We start from the raw sequence: 23,538 nt of genomic DNA, 5'->3' as shown, positions 1-23,538 counted from the left end.
TGAACGATGGCTAGCTCCTCGAATGATCCCAGTCCCTTGTATTGTGCATCTGTTGTAGAAAGAGGCGACGATTCGCAGAACATATGTGCTCTACAAATGTTTGATTTTCTTTTGGATGCAGGTATGTGGTTTTATCTATGTCAAATATGATATGTGTTGATGCATAATAAGAAGAGCCTGTACTAATTTTTGTATTCGAAAATCATTTTGATGCACTATGAGAGAAAGAGGCGACGATTCGCAGAACATTTGTGCTCTACAAATGTTTTATTTTCTTTTGGATGCAGATGCAGGATGCAGAGAGTGAATTCTGCTTAATTAAAACTACCTGATCTCCAAACTCCTCGTCTATAGTCTCAATCAACCACACACAACGCAGAGTTACAGCGGTGCAGTACAGCACCGGTTACATATACACCAAGTCACTCGGCTTGATTATAAATTGAATGGTCTCTCCTATCATTGCTACAGTGCATTTGGAACGTATTCAGACCCCTTGACTTTTTCCACATTTTGTTACGTTACAGCCTTATTCTAAAATGGATTAAATAGTTATTTTTCCTCGTCAATCTACACACAATACCCCATAATGACAAAGTAAAAATAAGTTTGTAGAAATTTGTGCAAATTTATAATAAAAAAGGAAATAACATTTATTATTTAAAACCCCCAGAAATATGACATTTACATAAGTATTCAGACCCTTTACTCAGTATTTTGTTGAAGCACCTTTGGCAGCGATTACAGGCTCAAGTCTTCTTGGGTATGACGCTACAAGCTTGGCACAGCTGTATTTGGGGAGTTTCTCCCATTATTTCTCTGCATTGCTATTTTCAAGTCTCCAGAGATGTTCGATCGGGTTCAAGTCCGGGCTCTGGCTAGGCCACTCAAGGATATTCAGATACTTGTCCAGAAGCCACACCTGCATTGTCTTGGCTGTGTGCTTAGGGTCATTGTCCTGTTGGAAGGTGAACCTTCTCCCCAGTCTGAGGTCCTAAGCGCTCTGGAGCAGGTTTTCATCAAGGATCTTTTCCTCTATCCTGGCTAGTCTCCCAGTCCCTGCCGCTGAAAAACATCCCCACAGCATGATGGTGCCACCACCATGCTTCACCGTAGGGATTGTGCCAGGTTTCCTCCAGACGTGACGCTTGGCATTCAGGCCAAAATTCCATCTTGGTTTCATCAGACCATAGAATCTTGTTTCTCATGGTCTGAGAGTCCTTTTGGCAAACTCCAAGCGGGCTGTCTTGTGCCTTTTACTGAGGAGTGGCTTCCGTCAGGCCACTCTACCATAAAGACCTGATTGGTGGAGTGCTGCAGAGATGGTTGTTCTTTTGGAATGTTCTTCTATCTCCACAGAGGGACTCTGGAGGTCTGTCAGAGTGACCATCAGGTTCTTGGTGACCTCCCTGACCAAGGCCCTTCTCCCCCGATTGCTCAGTTTGTCCGGGCGGCTAGCTCTAGGAAAAGTCTTGGTGGTGCCAAACTTCTTTCATTTAAGATTAATGGAGGCTACTCTGTTCTTGGGGACATTCAATGCTGCAGAAATGTTTTGGTACCCTTCCCCAGATCTGTGCCTCAAAACAATCCTGTCTCGGAGCTCTATGGACAACTGTGGGACCTCTGTCAACTGTGGGACCTTATATAGACAGGTGTGTGCCTTTCCAAATCATGTCCAATCAATTGAATTTACCACAGGTGGACTCCAATCAAGTTGTAGAAACCTCTCAGGATGATCAATGGAAACAGGCTGCACCTGAGCTCAATTACGAGTCTCATAGACGCTTCTACTAGCCCCGGGCTACTAACTTGAAACGCTGTGTCGCCCGCATGCTAGCGTATTAGCGACTACTCCGCGGCTTCCCTGTTACATCTATTGCTGCCCCCTGGTCCCTATGATCACTTGGCTACATAGCTGATGCCTGCTGGACTGTCCATTAATCACGGTACTCCATTCTGTTTATCTTTTGTTTATCTGTCGGCCCCAGCCGCGAACTCAGGCTCTGTGTGTAGTTAACCGACCCTCTCTGCCCATTCATCGCCATTTTACCTGTTGTTGTTGTTTTAGCTGATTAGCTGTTGTTGTCTTACCCGTTGTTGTCTTAGCTAGCTCTCCCAATCAATACCTGTGATTACTTTATGCCTCGCTGTATGTCTCTCTCAAATGTCAATATGCCTTGTATAATGTTGTTTAGGTTAGTTATCATTGGTTTAGTTTACAATGGAGCCCCTAGTTCCACTCATCATACCTCTGATACCTCCTTTGTCCCACCTCCCACACACGCAGTGACCTCACCCATTATAACCAGCATGTAAACACAGGCCCTGCGTGTCCCCAGGCACCCTCATTTGTTGACTTCTGTGATCGAAAAAGCCTTGGCTTCATGCATGTTAACATCAGAAGCCTCCTCCCTCAGTTTGTTTTACTCACTGCTTTAGCATACTCCGCCAACCCTGATGTCCTTGCCGTGTCTGAATCCTGGCTTAGGAAGGCCACCAAAAATTCGGAGATTTCCATACCCAACTACAACATTTTCCGTCAAGATAGAACTGCCAAAGGGGGAGGAGTTGTAATCTACTGCAGAGATAGCCTGCAAAGTTCTGTCATACTTTCCAGGTCAATACCCAAACAGTTCGAACTTCTAATTTTAAAGATTCATCTCTCCAGAAATAAGTCTTTCACTGTTGCCGCCTGCTATCGACCCCCCTCCGCTCCCAGCTGTGCCCTGGACACCATTTGTGAATTGATCACCCCCCATCTAGCTTCAGAGTTCGTTCTGTTAGGTGACCTAAACTGGGATATGCTTAACACCCCGGCAGTCCTACAATCTAAGCTAGATGCCCTCAATCTCACACAAATCATCAAGGAACCCACCAGGTACAACCCTAAATCCGTAAACATGGGCACCCTCATAGATATCATCCTGACCAACTTGCCCTCCAAATACACTTCCACTGTTTTCAATCAGGATCTCAGCGATCACTGCCTCATTGCCTGCATCCGCTATGGGTCCGCGGTCAAACGACCACCCCTCATCACTGTCAAATGCTCCCTAAAACACTTCTGCGAGCAGGCCTTTCTAATCAACCTGGCCCGGGTATCCTGGAAGGATATTGACCTCATCCCGTCAGTCGAGGATGCCTGGTCATTCTTTAAAAGTAATTTCCTCACCATCTTAAATAAGCATGCCCCGTTCAAAAAATGCAGAACTAAGAACAGATATAGCCCTTGGTTCACTCTAGACCTGACTGCCCTTGACCAGCACAAAAACATCCTGTGGTGGACTGCAATAGCATCGAATAGTTCCCGCGATATGCAACTGTTCAGAGAAGTCAGGAACCAATACACGCAGTCAGTCAGGAAAGCAAAGGCTAGCTTTTTCAAGCAGAAATTTGCATCCTGTAGCTCTAACTCCAAAAAGTTTTGGGACACTGTAAAGTCCATGGAGAACAAGAGCACCTCCTCCTAGCTGCCCACTGCACTGAGGCTAGGTTACACGGTCACCACCGATAAATCCATGATAATCAAACATTTCAATAAGCATTTCTCAACGGCTGGCCATGTCTTCCTCTTGGCTACTCCAACCCCGGCCAACAGCTCCGCCCCCCCCGCAGCTACTCGCCCAAGCCTCCCCAGCTTCTCCTTCACCCAAATCCAGATAGCAGATGTTCTGAAAGAGCTGCAAAACCTGGACCCGTACAAATCAGCTGGGCTAGACAATCTGGACCCTCTCTTTCTAAAACTATCCGCCGCCATTGTTGCAACCTCTATTACCAGCCTGTTCAACCTTTCTTTCGTATCGCCCGAGATCCCTAAAGATTGGAAAGCTGCCGTGGTCATCCCCCTCTTCAAAGGGGGTAACACCCTAGATTCAAACTGTTACAGACCTATATCCATCCTGCCCTGCCTATCTAAAGTCTTCGAAAGCCAAGTTAATAAACAGATCACTGACCATTTCGAATCCCACCGTACCTTCTCCGCTGTGCAATCCGGTTTCCGAGCCGGTCACGGGTGCACCTCAGCCACGCTCAAGGTACTAAACGATATCATAACCACCATAGATAAAAGACAGTACTGTGCAGCCGTCTTCATCGACCTGGCCAAGGCTTTCGACTCTGTCAATCACCGTATTCTTATCGGCAGACTCAATAGCCTTGGTTTTTATAATGACTGCCTCGCCTGGTTCACCAACTACTTTACAGACAGAGTTCAGTGTGTCAAATCGGAGGGCATGTTGTCCGGACCTCTGGCAGTCTCTATGGGGGTACCACGGGGTTCAATTCCCGGGCCAACTCTTTTCTCTGTATATATCAATGATGTCGCTCTTGCTGCGGGCGATTCCCTGATCCACCTCTACGCAGACGACACCATTCTGTATACTTCTGGCCCTTCCTTGGACACTGTGCTAACTAACCTCCAAACGAGCTTCAATGCCATACAACACTCCTTCTGTGGCCTCCAACTGCTCTTAAACGCTAGTAAAAACCAAATGCATGCTTTTCAACCGTTCGCTGCCCGCACCCGCCCGCCCGACTAGCATCACCACCCTGGACGGTTCCGACCTAGAATATGTGGACAACTATAAATACCTAGGTGTCTGGTTAGACTGTAAACTCTCCTTCCAGACTCATATTAAACATCTCCAATCCAAAATCAAATCTAGAATCAGCTTTCTATTTCGCAACAAAGACTCCTTCACTCACGCCGCCAAACTTACCCTCGTAAAACTGACTATCCTACCGATCCTCGACTTTGGCGATGTCATCTACAAAATAGCCTCCAATACTCTACTCAGCAAACTGGATGCAGTCTATCACAGTGCCATCCATTTTGTTCCCAAATCACCTTATACCACCCACCACTGCGACCTGTATGCTCTAGTCGGCTGGCCCTCGCTACATATTCGTCGCCAGACCCACTGGCTCCAGGTAATCTATAAGTCTATGCTAGGTAAAGCTCCGCCTTATCTCAGTTCACTGGTCACGATAACAACACCCACCCGTAGCACACGTTCCAGCAGGTATATCTCACTGATCATCCCCAAAGCCAACACCTCATTTGGCCGCCTTTCCTTCCAGTTCTCTGCTGCCAGTGACTGGAACGAATTGCAAAAATCGCTGAAGTTGGAGACTTTTATTTCCCTCACCAACTTTAAACATCAGCTATCTGAGCAGCTAACGGATCGCTGCAGCTGTACATAGTCCATCTATAAATAGCCCACCCAATCTACCTACCTCATCCCATACTGTTTTTATTTACTTTTCTGCTCTTTTGCACACCAGTATCTTTACTTGCACATCATCATCTGCTCATTTATCACTCCAGTGGTAATCTGCTAAATTGTAATTATTCGCTCCTATGGCCTATCTCCTCATGCCTTTTGCACACACTGTATATAGACTTTCTTTTTTCTACTGTGTCATTGACTTGTTTATTGTGTTATTGGCTTGTTTATTGTTTATTCCATGTGTAACTCTGTGTTGTTGTCTGTGTCACACTGCTTTGCTTTATCTTGGCCTGGTCGTAGTTGTAAATGAGAACTTGTTCTCAACTAGGCTACCTGGTTAAATAAAGGTGAAATAAAAAAATAAAAAATTGTATCTACATCTCCCCTTTATCCCATACAGTATCACCATGGGGTGGGCTGCCAGAAGGGTGACGGTTGCCATCCCACTTATGTCTACCCATCAGAGCTGAAACAGTTGATGCGCGCTGTGTTCCCAGAGGACGTCTGTGACTACCCTGACCCATGCCACGCACAGGTCAGACACAGAGGTTGAAGGTCAAATATGTATTTGAAGCAAACACCTTTGCTATGGGTTCTGCTCTTGACTTGGGTTGATATTCACACAAAGTTTATAATGGGTTGTATCAGTATTGATTGCCTTTACTATTTAAATGTTATTATACATTATAGAATTCGGCTTCTGGCTTCTAAAAGTGCTCTGTTGTGTTCTGAGTATAAACACTCTTCTTCATGACCTATGTGTATAGGTGGTGCAGGTGACTATGGAGGACCTTCAGGGAATTGAGTCCTCTTGACTGAAGAGGGCACTTACATAGTGACAGCATAGCTGCATAGCGACAGGCCTTGGTTTGTTTGTTAAGGGCCTTTAAAGTTGTTACCACAAGCACTGTTATTGAAGCATTTTATCCCTCATTTTCAGACATCCATGTACTATGTGTGTTTTCACTTTTGATGCATTTGATTCCAACAAAATAAAAAAAATAGGAAGTACTGTGGTTTTTAAGCAAATATTTACATATTACACATTGATCCGACTAAATAAACCAGTTTTAATGACATTTAACAAGATGAATACGTTTTTGTCAGGTCAAACAGAGAGATTTGATCCATCCTGATCTGTGATAATGTGATAATGATGTTAGTAGAGGACAACACTGAACTGGAGAAATATGTATTCAGTTACAGCTTGATGTCATGTTGGGTCCTCCTTGCCTGTCACACAGAGAGCATACTACTGTTTCAACGTAGTGAAATCATGTTTAAATACAACATGCAAACACAACTAACCACACAGGCATTATTACTTTATCTTTGGATAAGTTTTATATTTACCAATAGAGCAGTCAGCATTAGGGACATAGTAGTAATGTTCAGAAGTCTGTAAACAACTTGGGAGATAAAAATTTAAAATCAAGATGTGTTCTTTCAATTTCTCTATTCTTTCAATTACATAAAATGCTTTTTGATAAAAAATAGTGACGATAGATAGCAGGCTTTTATGTTGGGATATACTTGACTTCCTGTCTTGAGCACATATGTTAGCGTCTGTGTGCAAATCAAAACCAAACCTCCATCACTGTATATAAGACAAGTATGAGGAACTTGCTGTGGGTTTGAGGCTATTCCTCTAGCTACAAAATCTAATGTACGTTAATCAACATCATACTGACATTTCATATTTTTCAATTTCCAAGCCAATAGATGCAGCGATCACTAAATTCCACTATGTTTACCAATCAGTCTCAGACGAGGATCTTTTACGGTGCCCCTTTACGCTAAATTATTGGAGAGGTTAATAATGGAGAATACCCACTCAGGGATTTGATAAAAGGCATTTCACCATCATGCAAAAACACACACACACACACTACATGATTTGGAAAGGCACACACCCGTCTACGGTACACAATATGTACGATAACACTCATTTCAACCATCAGGCAAACCCAGGGGTTTCCCCTTTATGTCTATGGGATGTAGATGTGTATCACCTGGATAAGCCCTATGTGCCACAGTGCAGCGGTACGGGTTTGAGGAAACTCTTACTGAAGGTAATAAGCAGTGCAAGCCTACACGGTAGAGGTAGAAAATGAGAAAAGTGGAGCTCTATGGGGAAACACTGTTAAAAAAAAAAAAAAAACACAAAACAAATTGTACAATCTTTATTTTAAAACATAGAACACATCTGTAATAACAAATAAAAGTTGCAAAAAGGCAAGTGATGAAAAATGTAATAAAAAATACACTAGCAATTTCATGTTTCAGCAGAATGTGAGCATCATTAGTACATTTTTATGCTCTGCTTTCATAATGCAGGTTAATCGTGCGACTTATCTCCCCTCTTTCTCAGACCACTCCTGGTATCCTCCGGCATAGTTGACGGCCCTGAAACGAGATTAGGAAGATGTCATCATTTACACAAATTTCCCAAGGCATCAAACACAGTATACAGAGAAGTATTGTCAAAATGTACACTCATACTTTTGGAATCCAAGGCCTCGTGCCTTGTCTGTGGCCACGCCTCCTCGCCGGCCCATCTGACAGTGAAACACCAGCTCAGGGGTAACCAGGGAGGGTTTGGGCACCCCGTATTTGGCCTGGAACTCAGCAGGGTCCAGCGCTAGGGCACTCTCCACTGTGTCAACTGGGAGAGAAGACACAGGAAGTTTGCAATTCGACTCCATTTAGAACGCAATAAATATACCAAAATAGCTGGCGCAATGACAACAGTAAATCAAACCTTTCTTGCTTATATTTGGCTGAATTACACCCATATAAAATTGGGGTTCATTATGCTTCCAAAGGTTTGGACTCTGGAGAGCAAATTCCAATTGAACCTGAGAGTGTAATTTTACTACAGGACTCCAACTGAAGCTCACCTGGAATATGGATTGATCCTGGAATGTGCCCTCTGTCTACCTCCTCTTTTGTCCGTACATCAACCACCAGAAGACCCTTGTTGCTCTTGGTCAGGAGGACCTTAAAGTCAGAGTAGGAGATATCCTTATCTGTGGAGAGGTGATTCACAGCTAACTTCATGTTGCTTCCTGGCACTGACCATAACCTCTCTTTGAGGAAACAAACTTGTAAGAAAATAACATTTATTCTACTACAGAGTCAGACAGTGAGAATGCAGAAGTTGCCCAAAACAATTACTAGAAAAGTGCTGAGTCACTGTACCATGCCCAGCCACTTTCAAACCCCACATAGCCTATCAAATCAGCCTGGCGTTACACTGACAAAAATCAATGATTGAAATTTGATCCAATGTATTGTCGTATTATGATTCACAAAGACAGATGATCAGTAACGATCTAGCAGCACTGCGACCTACACAAAGAAGGTAAATGCAGAACACAATCGTGGCATTCGCACTTACCTGAGTTTGCCATCTTGTTTACTGGTGCGCATTTGAATGCAATAATGATTGTCATGTACCAGATTATTTCCTCATTCGTTCCAAGTTTGAGCGGTAACCATTGGACGAACTTCTTAAAAAGGAGGGACTTATGACAGTATTGTAGCTATAGCCAATCAAACCGATTCTTTATCTTCAACGGTTCATTTTACTCAAGTTTCAAAATAAAAGTTGCATTACTGTTATAGGACATCACTTTTATTGCTTCCAGCAATATTCATTAAGTTTCATCAACCAATTATGTTCCTTCCATTAAAAACAATTAGTAACACAAACTCAGGCAACATTATGTAAACACTTTTATTCTAAAAACAATTGCTTTTGTTATTCATAAATCAGTTTAATTTATTCTACACATGAATCCGACTGCCATAACTCTTCCCTGTCATGATCGAATGGTACACAAGCAGTGGCTACCCGTCATTCAGGGCAGGAGCTCCACCTGTTTTGAACCCCACATTTTTAGCAAAATAATTGACTTTCCTGTTTTGCATGTTATTTTAATTAATTAATACGTGTCACATATCAGTCTGCAAACAAGGTAAAAAAAAAAGATCTAGGATTGAGTTAATAAACTTGCATACAAACATGGTCTCTTTTTTGTTTTCTTGAGTAAGGCAGCTCCAAAATGCAGGTGTTTTAGTCTAGCTCAGTGCTTTCTGTGGTGGTGGGGCAAGCCAGCAGAAAATACGGAGCGTTGAGCCGTGATTGGCTCAGTGTTCTGTCACTCATGGGGAAACTACGTCACCGCCAAGTCTAAAGGTAGAGCTAGAAAATTCTAGCTCCTTGGGTGCTGCCATAGAGCTACATTAGAAGTGCCCATCCAAGAAGGCTCAAGGTCATTGGCCACAGTCATTGGCCAAAGTCATCCCCTTAAAATTAAGTCAAATCACGTTATATGTACAGTAGCTTTGATTGGACTGATCATGTCAACATCATACTTTCAAAATCTTAGGTAGCAGTCATCATCATGAATCAAGTTGATAACCTTCTCAACGGCCATTGGCAATTGGACATAAACATTACACAACAAGTTGGAAATCGCAAATTCAACTATGAGTGGTTTGGAAGGAATCAGTGACAGTGGCTAACGGCAAGCATTACAAAGCAATCACTAGCCTGCTATTCAGTAGAGTGGCTGTGATAAAATGATAAACATTCAACATTAGCCATGCTGTCAATGAAATCTGGAATTAAGGGGCTCTTTTCCAAGTTTAAAATGATAAACATTCAACATTGGCCATGCTGTCAATGAAGCATAATTTGTGCCACGCTCAAAACGTCTGTTAACTCGGATCTGCGAAAACTTGACTTCAGTGAAATCAAGACAACTGGGAAATCGGGAATAAACAAGCATCCGACTGGGAAAATACGTTTTGAATGGTCATCCAACTCAGAATTGTAAATCCGTCATCTTTCATGAACTTGAAAATCAATGACGTCATCATGATTCAACCTTATTTTTTTCAGAGTTGCCAGTAGTTTTGAAAGCATCATAAATCCAGAGAATGCCAGACTTTGATAGCAAAATTTGCCCACGAAGGACCGCCGCACCACCTTCCTGTTCAATTGGGCACAGTATACAAAAATGTATTGTATGCTGCTGGATAAATTATGTAATATGCCAGGGAGATATGTATACTGTAGCTAAGAAGGTAATACTAAGTGTATGTTTTGTAGTAAGATGTTAGTAGCCCATGTGCCTCACCCTAATAATTTGGTCCATTTACACCTCTTAATTTCGCCTACTGTTCTGGTGATGCACATGTAGCCTATAACCTATTTTAGAGAAATGTAATCATTGAATATTGTAAGAGCTTTCACTGTCTGCTTATACGCCCCCTATATTTATACTATGGTTCTGAATTGGTGTACAGGGAGAACACTGTCAGAACAGCCTATGTTCTGAATTCTGTCGCTGTACATTTCAAAAGTGCTAAACAAAGAGTTATATTAACTACGTCCGTCCCTAGCTCGCTCATTAATGTCTTAATCGAAATTACGGATTGCCTCTTATCCTCTTGTCATCCCCTTATGCCATAGTTTGTACATCTCAATTGTCATTAGAAACCGCATTTGTTTAAGCAAGTCAGCCATATCAGCTATGTTTTTTTTAAGTCAGTAAATGAGGCTGAATGAACTGTTTCGCTGCCAGACAAGGCTTCGCTGATAGCCAGGTGTAGCAGTGATGAGATGTTGGGACAGCTTTATGTAGGCCCTAACAGTTTGTGGCACCGTTTGTCACCGTTATAGTGCAATTAATGTATTGTTCAGTGTTGTGTAGTGTAATGGCTTTGCTGGCATGCACATCCCATTTTTTTGCCCCACCAAGATTTACATGTTAAAATCACCACTGTACACAAGTTAATTTGCCAGCAAACAACCTGCAGTCTCTTTAGTCACAAAGCTTCTTAAGCTTTTGTTAGGGTTATTTAGTTCACAAAAGTCAAAAGTTATTATTTAATTTCCATATTCCTAAGTGCAGGATTCTGAACAACCTGAGCACTGTGCTGGTGAGTCACTGGTGAGGGAAGCCATTTTGTCGCTGTCCCATCCCAGTTACTTTACTCTTACATTCTCTGCTACACAGAATTGCATCACAGCGTTCCCTCCGTGCTGTAGGAGGGGTTCCCCAGCCCCTCTGCAGAGTTTTCCCCTGTTTTACACGTCTGTCGCCTCCAGAGGACCAGGGCGACCAAGGAGAGGAGCAGGAGAAATCCCAGACCCCCTCCGATGACCCCCGCCCTTAGGGCCAGGTTGGTGGCCTCAGGGGGGTCGTAGCGCAGGCAGGAGAGCTCAGAGGGGGCGCTGGTTCCCGCTATGTTCACTGCCTCCACACACACCTTGACACCTGCCTCTAGTTCCCCCAGCACCCCGCTCCGAGAATCACCCCGGAACTGGAGAGGCGCTCCCTTTCGATCTTCGATCACGACCCGGTATCCAGATACCACAGAGGCTGGAGCGCACCACCGTACCTCTGCCCCTCCATCAGTGCCTGGCACTAGCTTCTGGAGGTGTGGAGCGTGAGGGGGCTCGTCTACCCCGCTTAGCCCAGGGCAGAGGCACCCGGTCTGGGCAGAGAGCTGGGAGCAGGGTATCTGGTTGTCCTGGCAGGGGTGGTAGTCACAGGGCTTGGGCTGCATCGGAACCAGAGTAGAAGCTGATGAGGTTTTGCTGTAATTGGGAGGGGAATGGGAAGCATTCTCTTCAGTGTAGTCATCTTCGTCGTAGTCAAAGCCCACGCCAGTAACATATTGGATCTTGGGGTGTGTGACCGTCGGGGAGGTGGGGATGGCATGTGTGAGGAGGGGTCGGGTGTTGATGAGGTGGGTGGGAAGCAGGTCAGGGGTCAGTACTAGTAGAAGGAGCAGAGCTGCCCAATTCCAGCAGAATGACATCATCTCTGTGGGACAAAAATGGAAAGATTATAACCACAAGTAGGAATTAACTACCACATTATTACTGTGTGAACCCGTACAGGAGGAGACAACAGACAGAAAGATACAGAACAATAGTTTACTGTAGGACAACTGGTTCACAGAGAGATAATGTACTGTAGGAGAACCGGTTTACAGAGAGATAATGTACTGTGAAGACAACTGGTTCACGGAGAGTTAATGTACTGTAGGAAAATCGGTTCACAGAGAGATAATGTACTGTGAAGACAACTGGTTCACAGAGAGATAATGTACTGTGAAGACAACTGGTTCACAGAGAGATAATGTACTGTGAAGACAACTGGTTCACAGAGAGATAAACTAATAAGGCTGATTCTCAAGGAGTAAAAAAAAGTATCCACCAGCTAGTGCTCTCTTCTCAGTTGGCAGGGTGCCACACAAATCTGTTGGAACCCAAGCTGAACTCTCAACACATGCTAGTCCTCCTTTTAGCTTCCACATACTTTCATCCATAGAATAACACATCATCAATCTAAATTATTAAAGTTGTGTATGGCTTTATCTGAGTTGATGTTGACTATGTTAATCAATCATTCATCATATTGTCTCATTGTTGTGAGAAAGTGAGAAAGATTAGAACAGTCATGCTCTCAAATTTATCACCATAGCAACCAATTGAAAGAAAACTAAAACAAACCAATGCGAGTAGTGATCTTCTACTATACCTGAATGGAAGAATAATAGGATATCTAATGTCTCTTTCCACTCTTCACTCTTCTTTGTTCTTCTCTTAACTCACATTCTCTCTCTCTTTCTCTCCACATCAGCGTCTTCTTTTATTCTCACCAAACTTTCCCCTCCTTTTTAACACACCCTCATTTTCTCCCCTCTGTGCCCCTTTCTCTCTCTCTCTCTCTCTCTCTCTCTCTCTTTCTCTCTCTTTCGCTCTCTCTCTCTAGGTCTCCTTGGCTCTTTCAGGAGGGGGGAGGGTGTACTGTTCGTTTGTGTCCCTCCTTTCATACCAATTTACTCATCAGTAGCAGTAGGTAAGCTTGAGCTGGCTTGTTTGTGTGTATGTTTCTGTAGGTATATTGTGTGTTGGCTGTTCATGACATCATTGTATGACAAAGTGCCCATGTATTTCTATGTGTAATGTATGTGAATAGAACACGAGTTTGGCATCAGATCATATTAAAGCATGTGACCCACATACTCACATTCAGGTGTGTATGAGAGTGTCAGCGTGTGTGAGGGTGAATGCTTGTGTGTGTGTGTGTGTGTGTGTGTGTGTGTGTGTGTGTGTGTGTGTGTGTGTGTGTGTGTGTGTGTGTGTGTGTGTGTGTGTGTGTGTGTGTGTGTGTGAGAGAGAGAGAGAGAGAGAGAGAGGGAGTGAATGTTTGAGCATGCGTGTTTATTTTCACAATCCCCATGGTGTGCATTGTTGCAGACCTGAAGGAGAGGAGGAGGAGGACAGAGATTTGACTCCAGTCCTTATACGGAGGAGAGCTGGCAAGGTGGACAAGCTGGGACATGATAGAAGTAATAGCATCTGATTGAGTAAGACAGAGAGCGAGACAGGAAACCAGAATCAGAGCAGGAATCACCTAGCTTCCCCTTTGTCCCGTCCTACACCCCAAAACACAATACTTCCCCTTTGTCTCGTCCTACACCCCAAAACACAATACTTCCCCTTTGTCTTGTCCTACACCCCAAAACACAATACTTCCCCTTTGTCTCGTCCTACACCCCAAAACACAATACTTCCCCTTTGTCTTGTCCTACACCCCAAAACACAATACTTCCCCTTTGTCTCGTCCTACACCCCAAAACACAATACTTCCCCTTTGTCTTGTCCTACACCCCAAAACACAATACTTCCCCTTTGTCTTGTCCTACACCCCAAAACACAATACTTCCCCTTTGTCTTGTCCTACACCTCAAAACACAATACTTCCCCTTTGTCTTGTCCTACACCTCAAAACACAATACTTCCCCTTTGTCTTGTACTACACCCCAAATACTACTGCCACACAACACTTCACCATACCCTGAAGTGCTATTGTTATCTAGTACTACTACAATCCACAACATGACACTTCATCTTGACTATAAGTTGTCGTTACCTAATACTACCCCCAACATGTTACCTTAAGCCCAAAATATTACAAGTTGTAACTTTATTAGTGGGCGTTATGCAGGGGCTTATCTGAAGTTCAAGTAAATAATTGATGTATGAAGAAATGGAATGTATCAGTGGAGGCTCCTCAGAGGAGGAAAGGGAGGACCACCCTCCTCAGTTAATTTCATAAAAATGTACATCTTAAAGCATTTAAAAATGTATACTTTTTTGATAAAACTATACTAAATATAATCACATGTCACCAAAGAAGGTCTACAGTAGCCTGTACAGCACTCTGTAGGGTAGCACCATGGTGTAGCCGAAGGACTGCTAGCTTCGGTCCTCCTCTGGGTACATTGACTTCAATACAAAACCTAGGAGGCTCATGGTTCTCACCCCCTTCCAAAGACATACAAAGTAATTATGACAACTTCCAGAGGACGTCCTCCATCAGAGCTCTTGCAGCATGAAATTACATGTTGTCCACCCAATCAAAGGATCAGAGAATGAATTTAGTACTGAAAGCATAAGCTACAGCTAGCTAGCACTGCAGTGTATAAAATGTGGTGAGTTGTTGACTCAAAGAGATAGAAAGACAATAGTTGAACAGTTTTGAACAAATTAATTTCTTCCAAAATGAAGGAGAAGCAAGAGAGAAAGAGAGAGATTTAGTCTTTTTTTTCACTTTCAGTTTCACTTGCTTAGCTAGCAAATGCAGCTATCTAGTTTAGCCTACTGAAACACCCTGCTCAAACAGAGGGATGCTATGTTAGCTAGCTGGCTTTGATTTTCCAAAACAGCACTGGAACTCTTCCAAGTCAAGGTAAGCTTTTGGTATTACTCACTTATTGCCACCGGGGCCCACCAGTGTAACTGCTTACTGACTCTACACTTATGTTACTGCATGATTATAGCGAGTTTATCTAACGCGTTAGTTCTATTAGCTATGCTGACTATGACGTTAAGCTAATATGGTGACAACGATGTAGGCTGTGTGTAGCGGTTTGGCTTGGAAAGTTTTTTTCACCTGTTCACATACAGCTGATGTGTTGTGCATTGAAGTCCACAAGTGAAGGGAAGAGAAGGAATACAACGTGGCTGTTATGAGAGTGAACTGTTTTTACGGTGATCAGGGCTATATTCATTCCCTGATTCTGTTGAAAAACGTTTCTTAAACGAAAGCAAATGGAACAAAATGGTGATAAACATACCTGAATTTGTTCAATAGAAACTCTTGTTTCCAACTGTTGAACTAATGATTACACCCCTTATCAGCTAGATGCAGGCAAGAGTGGCGGTATTGAATGTCACTGTCTGTCACCTCAAATTTTTTTCTCAACCTGTATGCACCTATTTTGTAAACTTTCATTCATAGGCTAGGTTGTAGCAATCTCATGATGGGTATAGGAAAATTTGAGTATCATGTAGTAGCCTAAACCTATCGATGTTACATTGAACTGGGAGAATGGAATATGAATGAGTCATCCAATATGCTGTAATAGGAATAAGGTCATACTCATGAAAAAAAAATCTTAAACAGCACTGATCGCCAATGGAATGTATGTATCATGAAGTGAGACTATAGGTACTAACATGACATAACATAAATCATACTAACATGACATAACATAAATCATACTAACATGACATCACATAAATCATGCTAACATGACATCACATAAATCATGCTAACATGACATCACATAAATCATGCTAACATGACATCACATAAATTATGCTAACATGACATCACATAAATCATGCTAACATGACATCTCTCACTGACAAGAATGGAAGAACACTGACAACATACACAAACATACTTTACCTTCAGTATTTCCTCATGTTTGTTTTGTTGTTAACTTCTACTTGAGTCTGGTTCTAACCAGATGGAAACAGGGACCCGATGGAAACAAGGGAACAGATGGAAACAGAGAACCAGATGGAAACAGGAGAGCAGATGGAAACATGGAACCAGATGGAAACAGAGAGCAGATGGAAACAGAGAGCAGATGGAAACATGGGACTAGATGGAAACAGGAGAGCAGATGGAAACATGGGACCAGATGGAAACAGAGAACAGATGGAAACAGGGGCCCAGATGGAAACAGGAGAGCAGATGGAAACATGGGACTAGATGGAAACATGGGACCAGATGGAAACAGGGGCCCAGATGGAAACAGGCTACCAGATGGAAACAGGAGGCAGATGTGAACAGGAGCGCAGACGGAAACGTGGCACATGTCAGACAATATCTACCAGCAGGGATCACTGGATATGTGCATGTTGGTACTGCTAATGTAGCAGGCCTTGAACACTTCCTTAAAAACATAAACACTTATTCAGTCCATTTGTTTTCACATTGATGAATAGCCAACAAGTACTTTTAAGTGGATAATTTATCATGTACATTTCAATGAGTCTAGACTGTCAGGGACAATCATTGCTAGATGCTGTCTGGTCACGTACCCTGAGATGAAACCATGCATGTCCCCTCAGGAGACTGTCTAGCACAGTGTGTCACACAAAATATTGTTTTGTCTGAAAGTATTTTCCCCACTGCGTCACCGTGTGCCAATGACTACAGGTATGAGGGTGAGGGTGTCACCTTTCGATAGAAGAAGTTTGCTTCCAATGCAAACCACACCAGGATCACAGACATCAGCTATGGAATACAGACAGGGATTATTGATTTGTTTTTGATCTACTGACAGGCATAAACCAGTGAATTGAATTACATAGAACAAACTGTAACTTTCAGAACCCTGAGGGAAAAGAATGGGATGTGAGTCACAGCAGTATGATAATGGTTCTGCCAGCGCCACCCCACCCCCCACTGGCTGCTGCATGTTCAGGCATGCTGAACACTACTTACATTACCTCTCTCATCCTCTCTCTCTCTCACACTCACTCAACCTCTCTTTCTTATCCTCCCTCTCTCCCACTCACCCTCTTTCTCTTTCCCACTCACCCACGCTCTCACCCTCTATCTCCCACTCACCCCCTCTCTCTGCCACTTACCCCCTCTGTCACCCACTCACCCTCTCCCACCCTTTCTCAATCAGTTCCAGTCTGATCCAGACAGCATGCATCATTTAGCCCTGCTGACGTCTCAGTCTTTTCTCTGCTGGGAGACCACCCGACCCCAGTCCCTCAGTTCCTCTGTGTTCTTGAGCCTGGATCCCCCGCCTCCACCTCTCAGGGAAATTAAAGAATCCCAGAATCAACAGGAAATCATTGATCATCTTTCTCCTGGGCCCCCTGACCTTTGACCCCTTACATGTGTGAACTGCCGGAAAGTTCTAGAAACAGAACTCCTCAATCATCTATTTATAGGCCTCATTAAGGAGTGGGATGATGCTCCCACAGAGATACATCCTATAATATAGGGATCTATGATTATAAAACAAAGCCATCAGTGCATTGAGCCAGAGGGACTGTAAGATCAGGAGAGACAAAGGACGCTTATCTATAGCCATACACTGAGATAGGTCAACTGTTGCATGTTGGCCCCATCCAATGGTGAAAGTTAGCTATTGCGTCACAGCTGTGGCCTATGATTAGGGCTAGTTGTTTTTTTAGTTTTTTACTGTTATTTTCAGCATTGTCCACTAGGATTGCTGCAGGTAGAAAATCCTAGGAAATCCTTTGTAATTGACACAAGCTGTCTTCAATCAATCAATCAATCAATGTCTGGTTGTGTGAGTATTTGGTGGGGAGGTGTAGCTCTAATAATTTTAATTGCACAAAGCCTATTATTTGGTAGGGAATACCATTTGTAGATCACTGATTCTACACCTCACTTTGCTCAAGCTGATCCTCTCCAATGGACTTGGAAGTTGTAGCTAAAAATATGTCAAATAGGGTAAGTTTAGAGCCACAATGAGCAGTAGAAACAATAACAAAGCGTACTCCCCGCACCTGTTTCAGTAAAAAGCTGAGGGATAGGGCTGGAGAAATGTAACCACTCTCAAATTCATAGATAGCTATGGATGCAAGGACGGACCATCCATGATTTCAAAATTATAGTTTACTTTTAACCATGTTTTGAGGCTGTATAATGTTTGTTTACATTTACTTTGAAAAACAAGCTTATTTTGGGTTCTGATGGTGTATGACCGTTGAACTAAGCTCATGAGACATTTCTAAGTTATATTCTTGAAGAATTTGGGGTACTTATCATTAATTTATTAGTCCAAAAATGGATATAGCAACTGCTAATTGCCCACTTCAAGGGAAGAGTCAATGAAACCAACTATGGAAGTATGTTGTAGCGAAATCGAGGCCTCGAGCCCAGATCTATTGACTGTCAAGCCAACACATTAACCATTACGCCAAGAGGTTTGACAGGGGCTACCTCTTTAAATGCAGTCATAGAAGAAGCCTGCTTTACAAGTCTCAATTTCCGTCACTAGACCTAAATCGCACGTTTTAACAGCATTTTATTCTGGTCTAAAGTGCAGATGTATGGGATGTGATGGATACTGTGCATATTTTCCCTTAACACAGAGGCCGCACAGGGTTGTGTGCTTAATCCCCTCCTGTACTCCCTGTTCACCCACGACTGTGTGACCACGCACGACTCCAACATCATTATCAAGTTCGCTGACGACACGACGGTGGTAGGCCTGATCATCACTCATCGGCGACGATGAGTCAGCCTACAGGGAGGAGGTCAGTGACCTGACAGTGTGATGCCGGAGCATCAACCTCTCCCTCAACGTCAGCAAGACCAAGGAGCTGATCATGGACTACAGGACACAGGGGGGCGAGCACGCCCCCATCTACATTGACGGGGCGGCAGTGGAGCAGGTAGACAGCTTCAAGTTCCTCAGTGTCCAAATCACTAAAGACTTAAAATGGTTAAATCACACACGCACAGTCGTGAAGAAGGCGCGACAGTGCCTCTTCCCCCTCAGGAGATTGAAAAAGTCTGTCATGGGCCCGCAAATTTTGTTGTGATGGCGCCGGAGGGGAAGGCTGCTGTCTTATCGGCTCTTAACCAACCATGCTATTTTGTTAGTTTTTTAGCTTTGTTCGTAACTTGTTTTGTACATAATGTTGCTGCTACCATCTCTTTTGACTGAAAAGAGCTTCTGGACATCAGAACTGCGATTTCTCAATTCAAACTGGACGAAGAGTTCTTCTTCAGTGAGTCGGACGGGAGGGATATACTACAGACACCTGACCAGGCCCAGATCCCCGTTATTCGCTGGTGAAGGAAACGCAGATTTCGCGGAAAGAGATCAGGGTGCCTTGTGAGGATTACGCGATGAGTGGCTAATCTGCCCATGCCTTCTGTCCTGCTGGCTAACGTTCAATCGCTGGAAAATAAATGGAACGAACTGAAAGCATGTTAATCATACCAACTGGACATTAAAAACTGTAATATCTTATGTTTCACCGAGTCGTGGCTGAACGACGACATTAAGAACATACAGCTGGCGGGTTATACACTCTATCGGCAAGACAGAACAGCAGCCTCTGGTAAGACACGGGGCGGGGGCCTATGCATTTATGTAAACAACAGCTGGTGCACGATATCTAAGGAAGTTTCGAGGTTTTGCTCGCCTGAGGTAGAGTATCTCATGATAAACTGTAGACCACACTATCTACCTAGAGAGTTTTCATTTGTATTTTTCATAGCTGTACTACCACAGACCGATGCTGGCACTAAAACCGCACTCAATGAGCTGTATACCGCCATAAGCAAACAGGAAAACGCTCATCCAGAGGCGGCGCTCCTAGTGTCTGGGAACTTTAATGCAGGGAAACTTAAATCAGTTTTACCTAATTTCTATCAGCATGTTAGAGGGAAAAAATTCTAGACCACCTTTACTCCACACGCAGAAATGCGTACAAAGCTTTCCCTCGCCCTCCATTTGGCAAATCTGACCATAAATCTATCCTCCTGATTACTGCTTACAAGCAAAAATTAAAGCAGGAAGCACCAGTGACTCGGTCTATAAAAACGTGGTTAGATGAAGCAGATGCTGAACTACAGGACTGTTTTGCGAGCACAGACTGGAATATGTTCCGGGATTCTTCCGATCTCATTGAGGAGTACACCACATCAGTCACTGGCTTTATCAATAAGTGCATCGAGGACGTCGTCCCCACAGTGACTGTACGTACATATCCCAACCAGAAGCCATGGATGACAGGGAACATTCGCACTGAGCTAAATGTTAGAGCTGCCACTTTCAAGGAGCAGGACTCTAACCCGGAAGCCTATAAGAAATCCCGCTATGCCCTCCAATGAACCATCAAACAAGCAAAGCATCAATACAGGACTAAGATCAAATCGTACTACCCCGGCTCCGATGCTCGTCGGATGTGGCTGGGCCTGCAAACTATTACAGACTACAAAGGGAAGCACACCCGAGAGCTGCCCAGTGACACGAGCCTACCAGATGAGCTAAATAACTTCTATGCTCGCTTCGAGGCAAGTAACACTGAAACATGCATGAGAGCATCAGCTGTTCCGGATGACTGTGTGATCACGCTCTCCGCAGCCGATGTAAGACGTTTAAACAGGTCAACATTCACAAGGCCGCAGAGCCAGATGGATTACCAGGACGTGTACTCCGAGCATGCGCTGACCAACTGGCAAGTGTCTTCACTGACATTTTCAACCTCTCCCTGTCTGAGTCTGTAATTCCAACATGTTTCAAGCAGACCACCATAGTCCCTGTGCCCAAGAACACTAAGGTAACCTGCCTAAAGGACTACCGACCCGTAGCACTCATGTCTGTAGCCATGAAATGCTTTGAAAGGCAGGTCATGGCTCACATTAACATCATTATCCCAGAAACCCTAGACCCACTCCAATTTGCATACCGCACAAACAGATCCACAGATGATGCAATCTCTATTGCACTCCACACTGCCCTTTCACACCTGGACAAAAGGAACACCTATGTGAGAATGATATTCATTGACTACAGCTCAGTGTTCAACACCAATAGTACCCTCAAAGCTCATCACTAAGCTAAGGACACTGGGACTAAACACCTCCCTCTGCACCTTGATCCTGGACTTCCTGACTTGCCGCCCCCAGGTGGTAAGAGTAGGTAACAACACATCCGCCACGCTGATCCTCAACACAGGGGCCACTCCAGGGTTGCGTGCTCAGTCCCCTCCTGTACTCCCTGTTCACTCATGACTGCACGGCCAGGCACGACTCCAACACCATCATTAAGTTTGCTGATGACACAACAGTGGTAGGCCTGATCACCGACAACGATGAGACAGATGAGACTACAGGAAAAGGAGGACCAAGCACGCCCCTATTCTCATCGACTGGGCTGCAGTAGAGCAGGTTGAGAGCTTCAAGTTCCTTGGCGTCCACATCACCAACAAACTAACATGGTCCAAGCACACCAAGACAGTCGTGAAGAGGGCACGACAAAACCTATTCCCCCTCAGGAGACTGAAAAGATTTGGCATGAGTCCTCAGATCCTCAAAAGGTTTTACAGCTGCACCATCGAGAGCATCCTGACGGGTTGCATCACTGCCTGGTATGGCAACTGCTCAGCCTCCAACCGCAAGACACTACAGAGGGTAGTGCGTACGGCCCAGTACATCACCGGGGCCAAGCTTCCTGCCATCCAGGACCTCTATACCAGGTGGTGTCAGAGGAAGGCCCTAAAAATTGTCAGACTCCAGGCACCCTAGTCATTGACTGTTCTCTCTGCTACCGCACGGCAAGCGGTACCGGAGCGCCAAGTCTAGGTCCAAGAGGCTCCTAAATAGCTTCTACCCCCAAACCATAAGACTCCTGAACAGCTAATCAAATGGCTACCCAGACTATTTGCATTGCCCCCCCCCTCCCCCGAACGCTGCTGCTCCTCTCTGTTATTATCTATGCATAGTCCCTTCTATAGCTCTACCTACCTGTACATATTACCTCAACTACCTCGACACCGGTACCCTCGCACATTGACTCTGTACCGGTACCCCATGTATATAGCCCCGCTATTGTTATTTACTGCTGCTCTTTCATTATTTGTTATTCTTATCTCTTACTCTTTTTTTAGGTGTTTTCTTAAAACTGCATTGTTGGTTAAGGTCTTGTAAGTAAGCATTTTACTGTTGTATGTGGCCAATAAAATTTGATTTGATTAGATTTGAAATCCTGAAAAGGTCACACAGCTGTAACATTGAGAGCATTTAGACTGTTTGCATCACTGCTTGGTATGGCAATAGCACCGCCCTCGATTGCATGGCGCTACAGAGGGTTGTGCGGACAGCGCAGTACATTACTGGGGCCGAGCTCCCTGCATCCAGGACCTCTATATCAGGCTGTGTGAAAAGAAGAGCCGGAAAATCGTAAAAGACCCCAACCACCCAAGCCATAGACTATTCTCTCTGCTGCCGCATGGCAAGAGGTACCGGTGCGTCAAGTCTGACACCAACAGGCTCTTGTACAGCTTCTATCCCCAAGCAATACGACTGAAAAATAGCTAACAAAATAGCTACATGGACCGAGTTACCTTGTATCTTTATTGACCTTTTATTTCAGTATTTGCACTGTCTCTATGTGTAGGCCCTATGCACACTCATAGGGCCCTACACACTCACACACATTGTCACTCCAACACACACAAACACTCCATAATTTGCTCACTCACACATAATATGCACATACATTTATACTGACTCTACACACCTGCACTTATATCCTGTGGCCTAGTCTCCTTACCCCTATACATATCTACCTCCATCACTCCAGTATCCCTGCCATGTAAATATGGTATTGGAACTGACTTTTTAAATATTTCCTGTATATAGAATGCTTACTTACTTATAGTTTATTGTGAATTTCACATTTCTTATTCTTATTTTCTAGTAATACAATGCTATTGTTTATTGTATTTTGGGGCTTTGAGTTTGCAAGAAAGGCATTTCATTGTACTTGTGCGTGTGACATTAAAACTTGAAACTTGATAAAATAGGCTGCATCATGGCTGAGTGAAGTTAAATCAGTTGCGATTTACCCGATCCAAAATTGCGCCTAGAAATTGTTACATTGACACTTTTTCGCGGGAAACTGTAGCCTTCGACAATTGCAACATTGTAACAATAGACCAACGTTGCTATATTTTGATGGAAAATGCTGGCCCATTCCATCAACATCATTCATTCAGTTGCGGCTGCGCCTTCCAATATAGTTCGAGTAGTGTATGGCAGAGACAGCAGAAGGGGTGGGGCGACATTCGAGTCTTTCCGTAATCTCGTACTGCAGGAATCTTTAATCCATCCCTGAGCTCGGTCATTGGTGACGGAGGTCGTGGAGGCGGGGGCAATTGTTGAATGAATGTTATTTTCTGTGTTGACACCGTGGTCCTGAA

General features: G+C 43.9%; 2 protein-coding genes across 2 annotated transcripts; both read right to left on the bottom strand.

Moving 5' to 3' along the window:
- Positions 1 to 7,396: 7,396 nt before the first annotated feature.
- si:dkey-34l15.1 (thiosulfate:glutathione sulfurtransferase) lies at positions 7,397 to 8,724 on the bottom strand. The gene is made up of 4 exons (XM_038993549.1): positions 8,629 to 8,724; positions 8,129 to 8,257; positions 7,731 to 7,893; positions 7,397 to 7,634 (listed from the first exon to the last, which is right to left on the bottom strand). Exons 1-4 carry the CDS (start codon positions 8,681 to 8,683, stop codon positions 7,580 to 7,582), a joined length of 402 nt encoding a protein of 133 aa, XP_038849477.1. The 5' UTR covers positions 8,684 to 8,724; the 3' UTR covers positions 7,397 to 7,579.
- A 2,540-nt stretch (positions 8,725 to 11,264) lies between these two features.
- Positions 11,265 to 12,065, bottom strand: LOC120047928 (LRRN4 C-terminal-like protein). The gene has a single exon (XM_038993548.1). The coding sequence runs from the start codon at positions 12,063 to 12,065 to the stop codon at positions 11,265 to 11,267; it is 801 nt and encodes a 266-aa protein (XP_038849476.1).
- Positions 12,066 to 23,538: the final 11,473 nt, after the last annotated feature.

Source organism: Salvelinus namaycush, chromosome 5 (genome assembly GCF_016432855.1).
Source record: "Salvelinus namaycush isolate Seneca chromosome 5, SaNama_1.0, whole genome shotgun sequence".
Classification (NCBI taxonomy): Eukaryota; Metazoa; Chordata; class Actinopteri; order Salmoniformes; family Salmonidae; genus Salvelinus; species Salvelinus namaycush.
This window is presented reverse-complemented; position numbering and strand designations above follow the sequence as displayed.

What these genes read in the sequence shown, in the direction of transcription:
- si:dkey-34l15.1 (XM_038993549.1), bottom strand. Translation starts at nt 8,683, where the DNA reads ATGACAATCATTATTGCATTCAAATGCGCACCAGTAAACAAGATGGCA. An exon ending in AGGATCAATCCATATTCCAG is followed by an intron (nt 7,894 to 8,128) that starts GTGAGCTTCAGT and finishes CTTCTCTCCCAG; the next exon opens with TTGACACAGTGGAGAGTGCC. An exon ending in CGAGGCCTTGGATTCCAAAA is followed by an intron (nt 7,635 to 7,730) that starts GTATGAGTGTAC and finishes ATCTCGTTTCAG; the next exon opens with GGCCGTCAACTATGCCGGAG.
- LOC120047928 (XM_038993548.1), bottom strand. Translation starts at nt 12,065, where the DNA reads ATGTCATTCTGCTGGAATTGGGCAGCTCTGCTCCTTCTACTAGTACTG.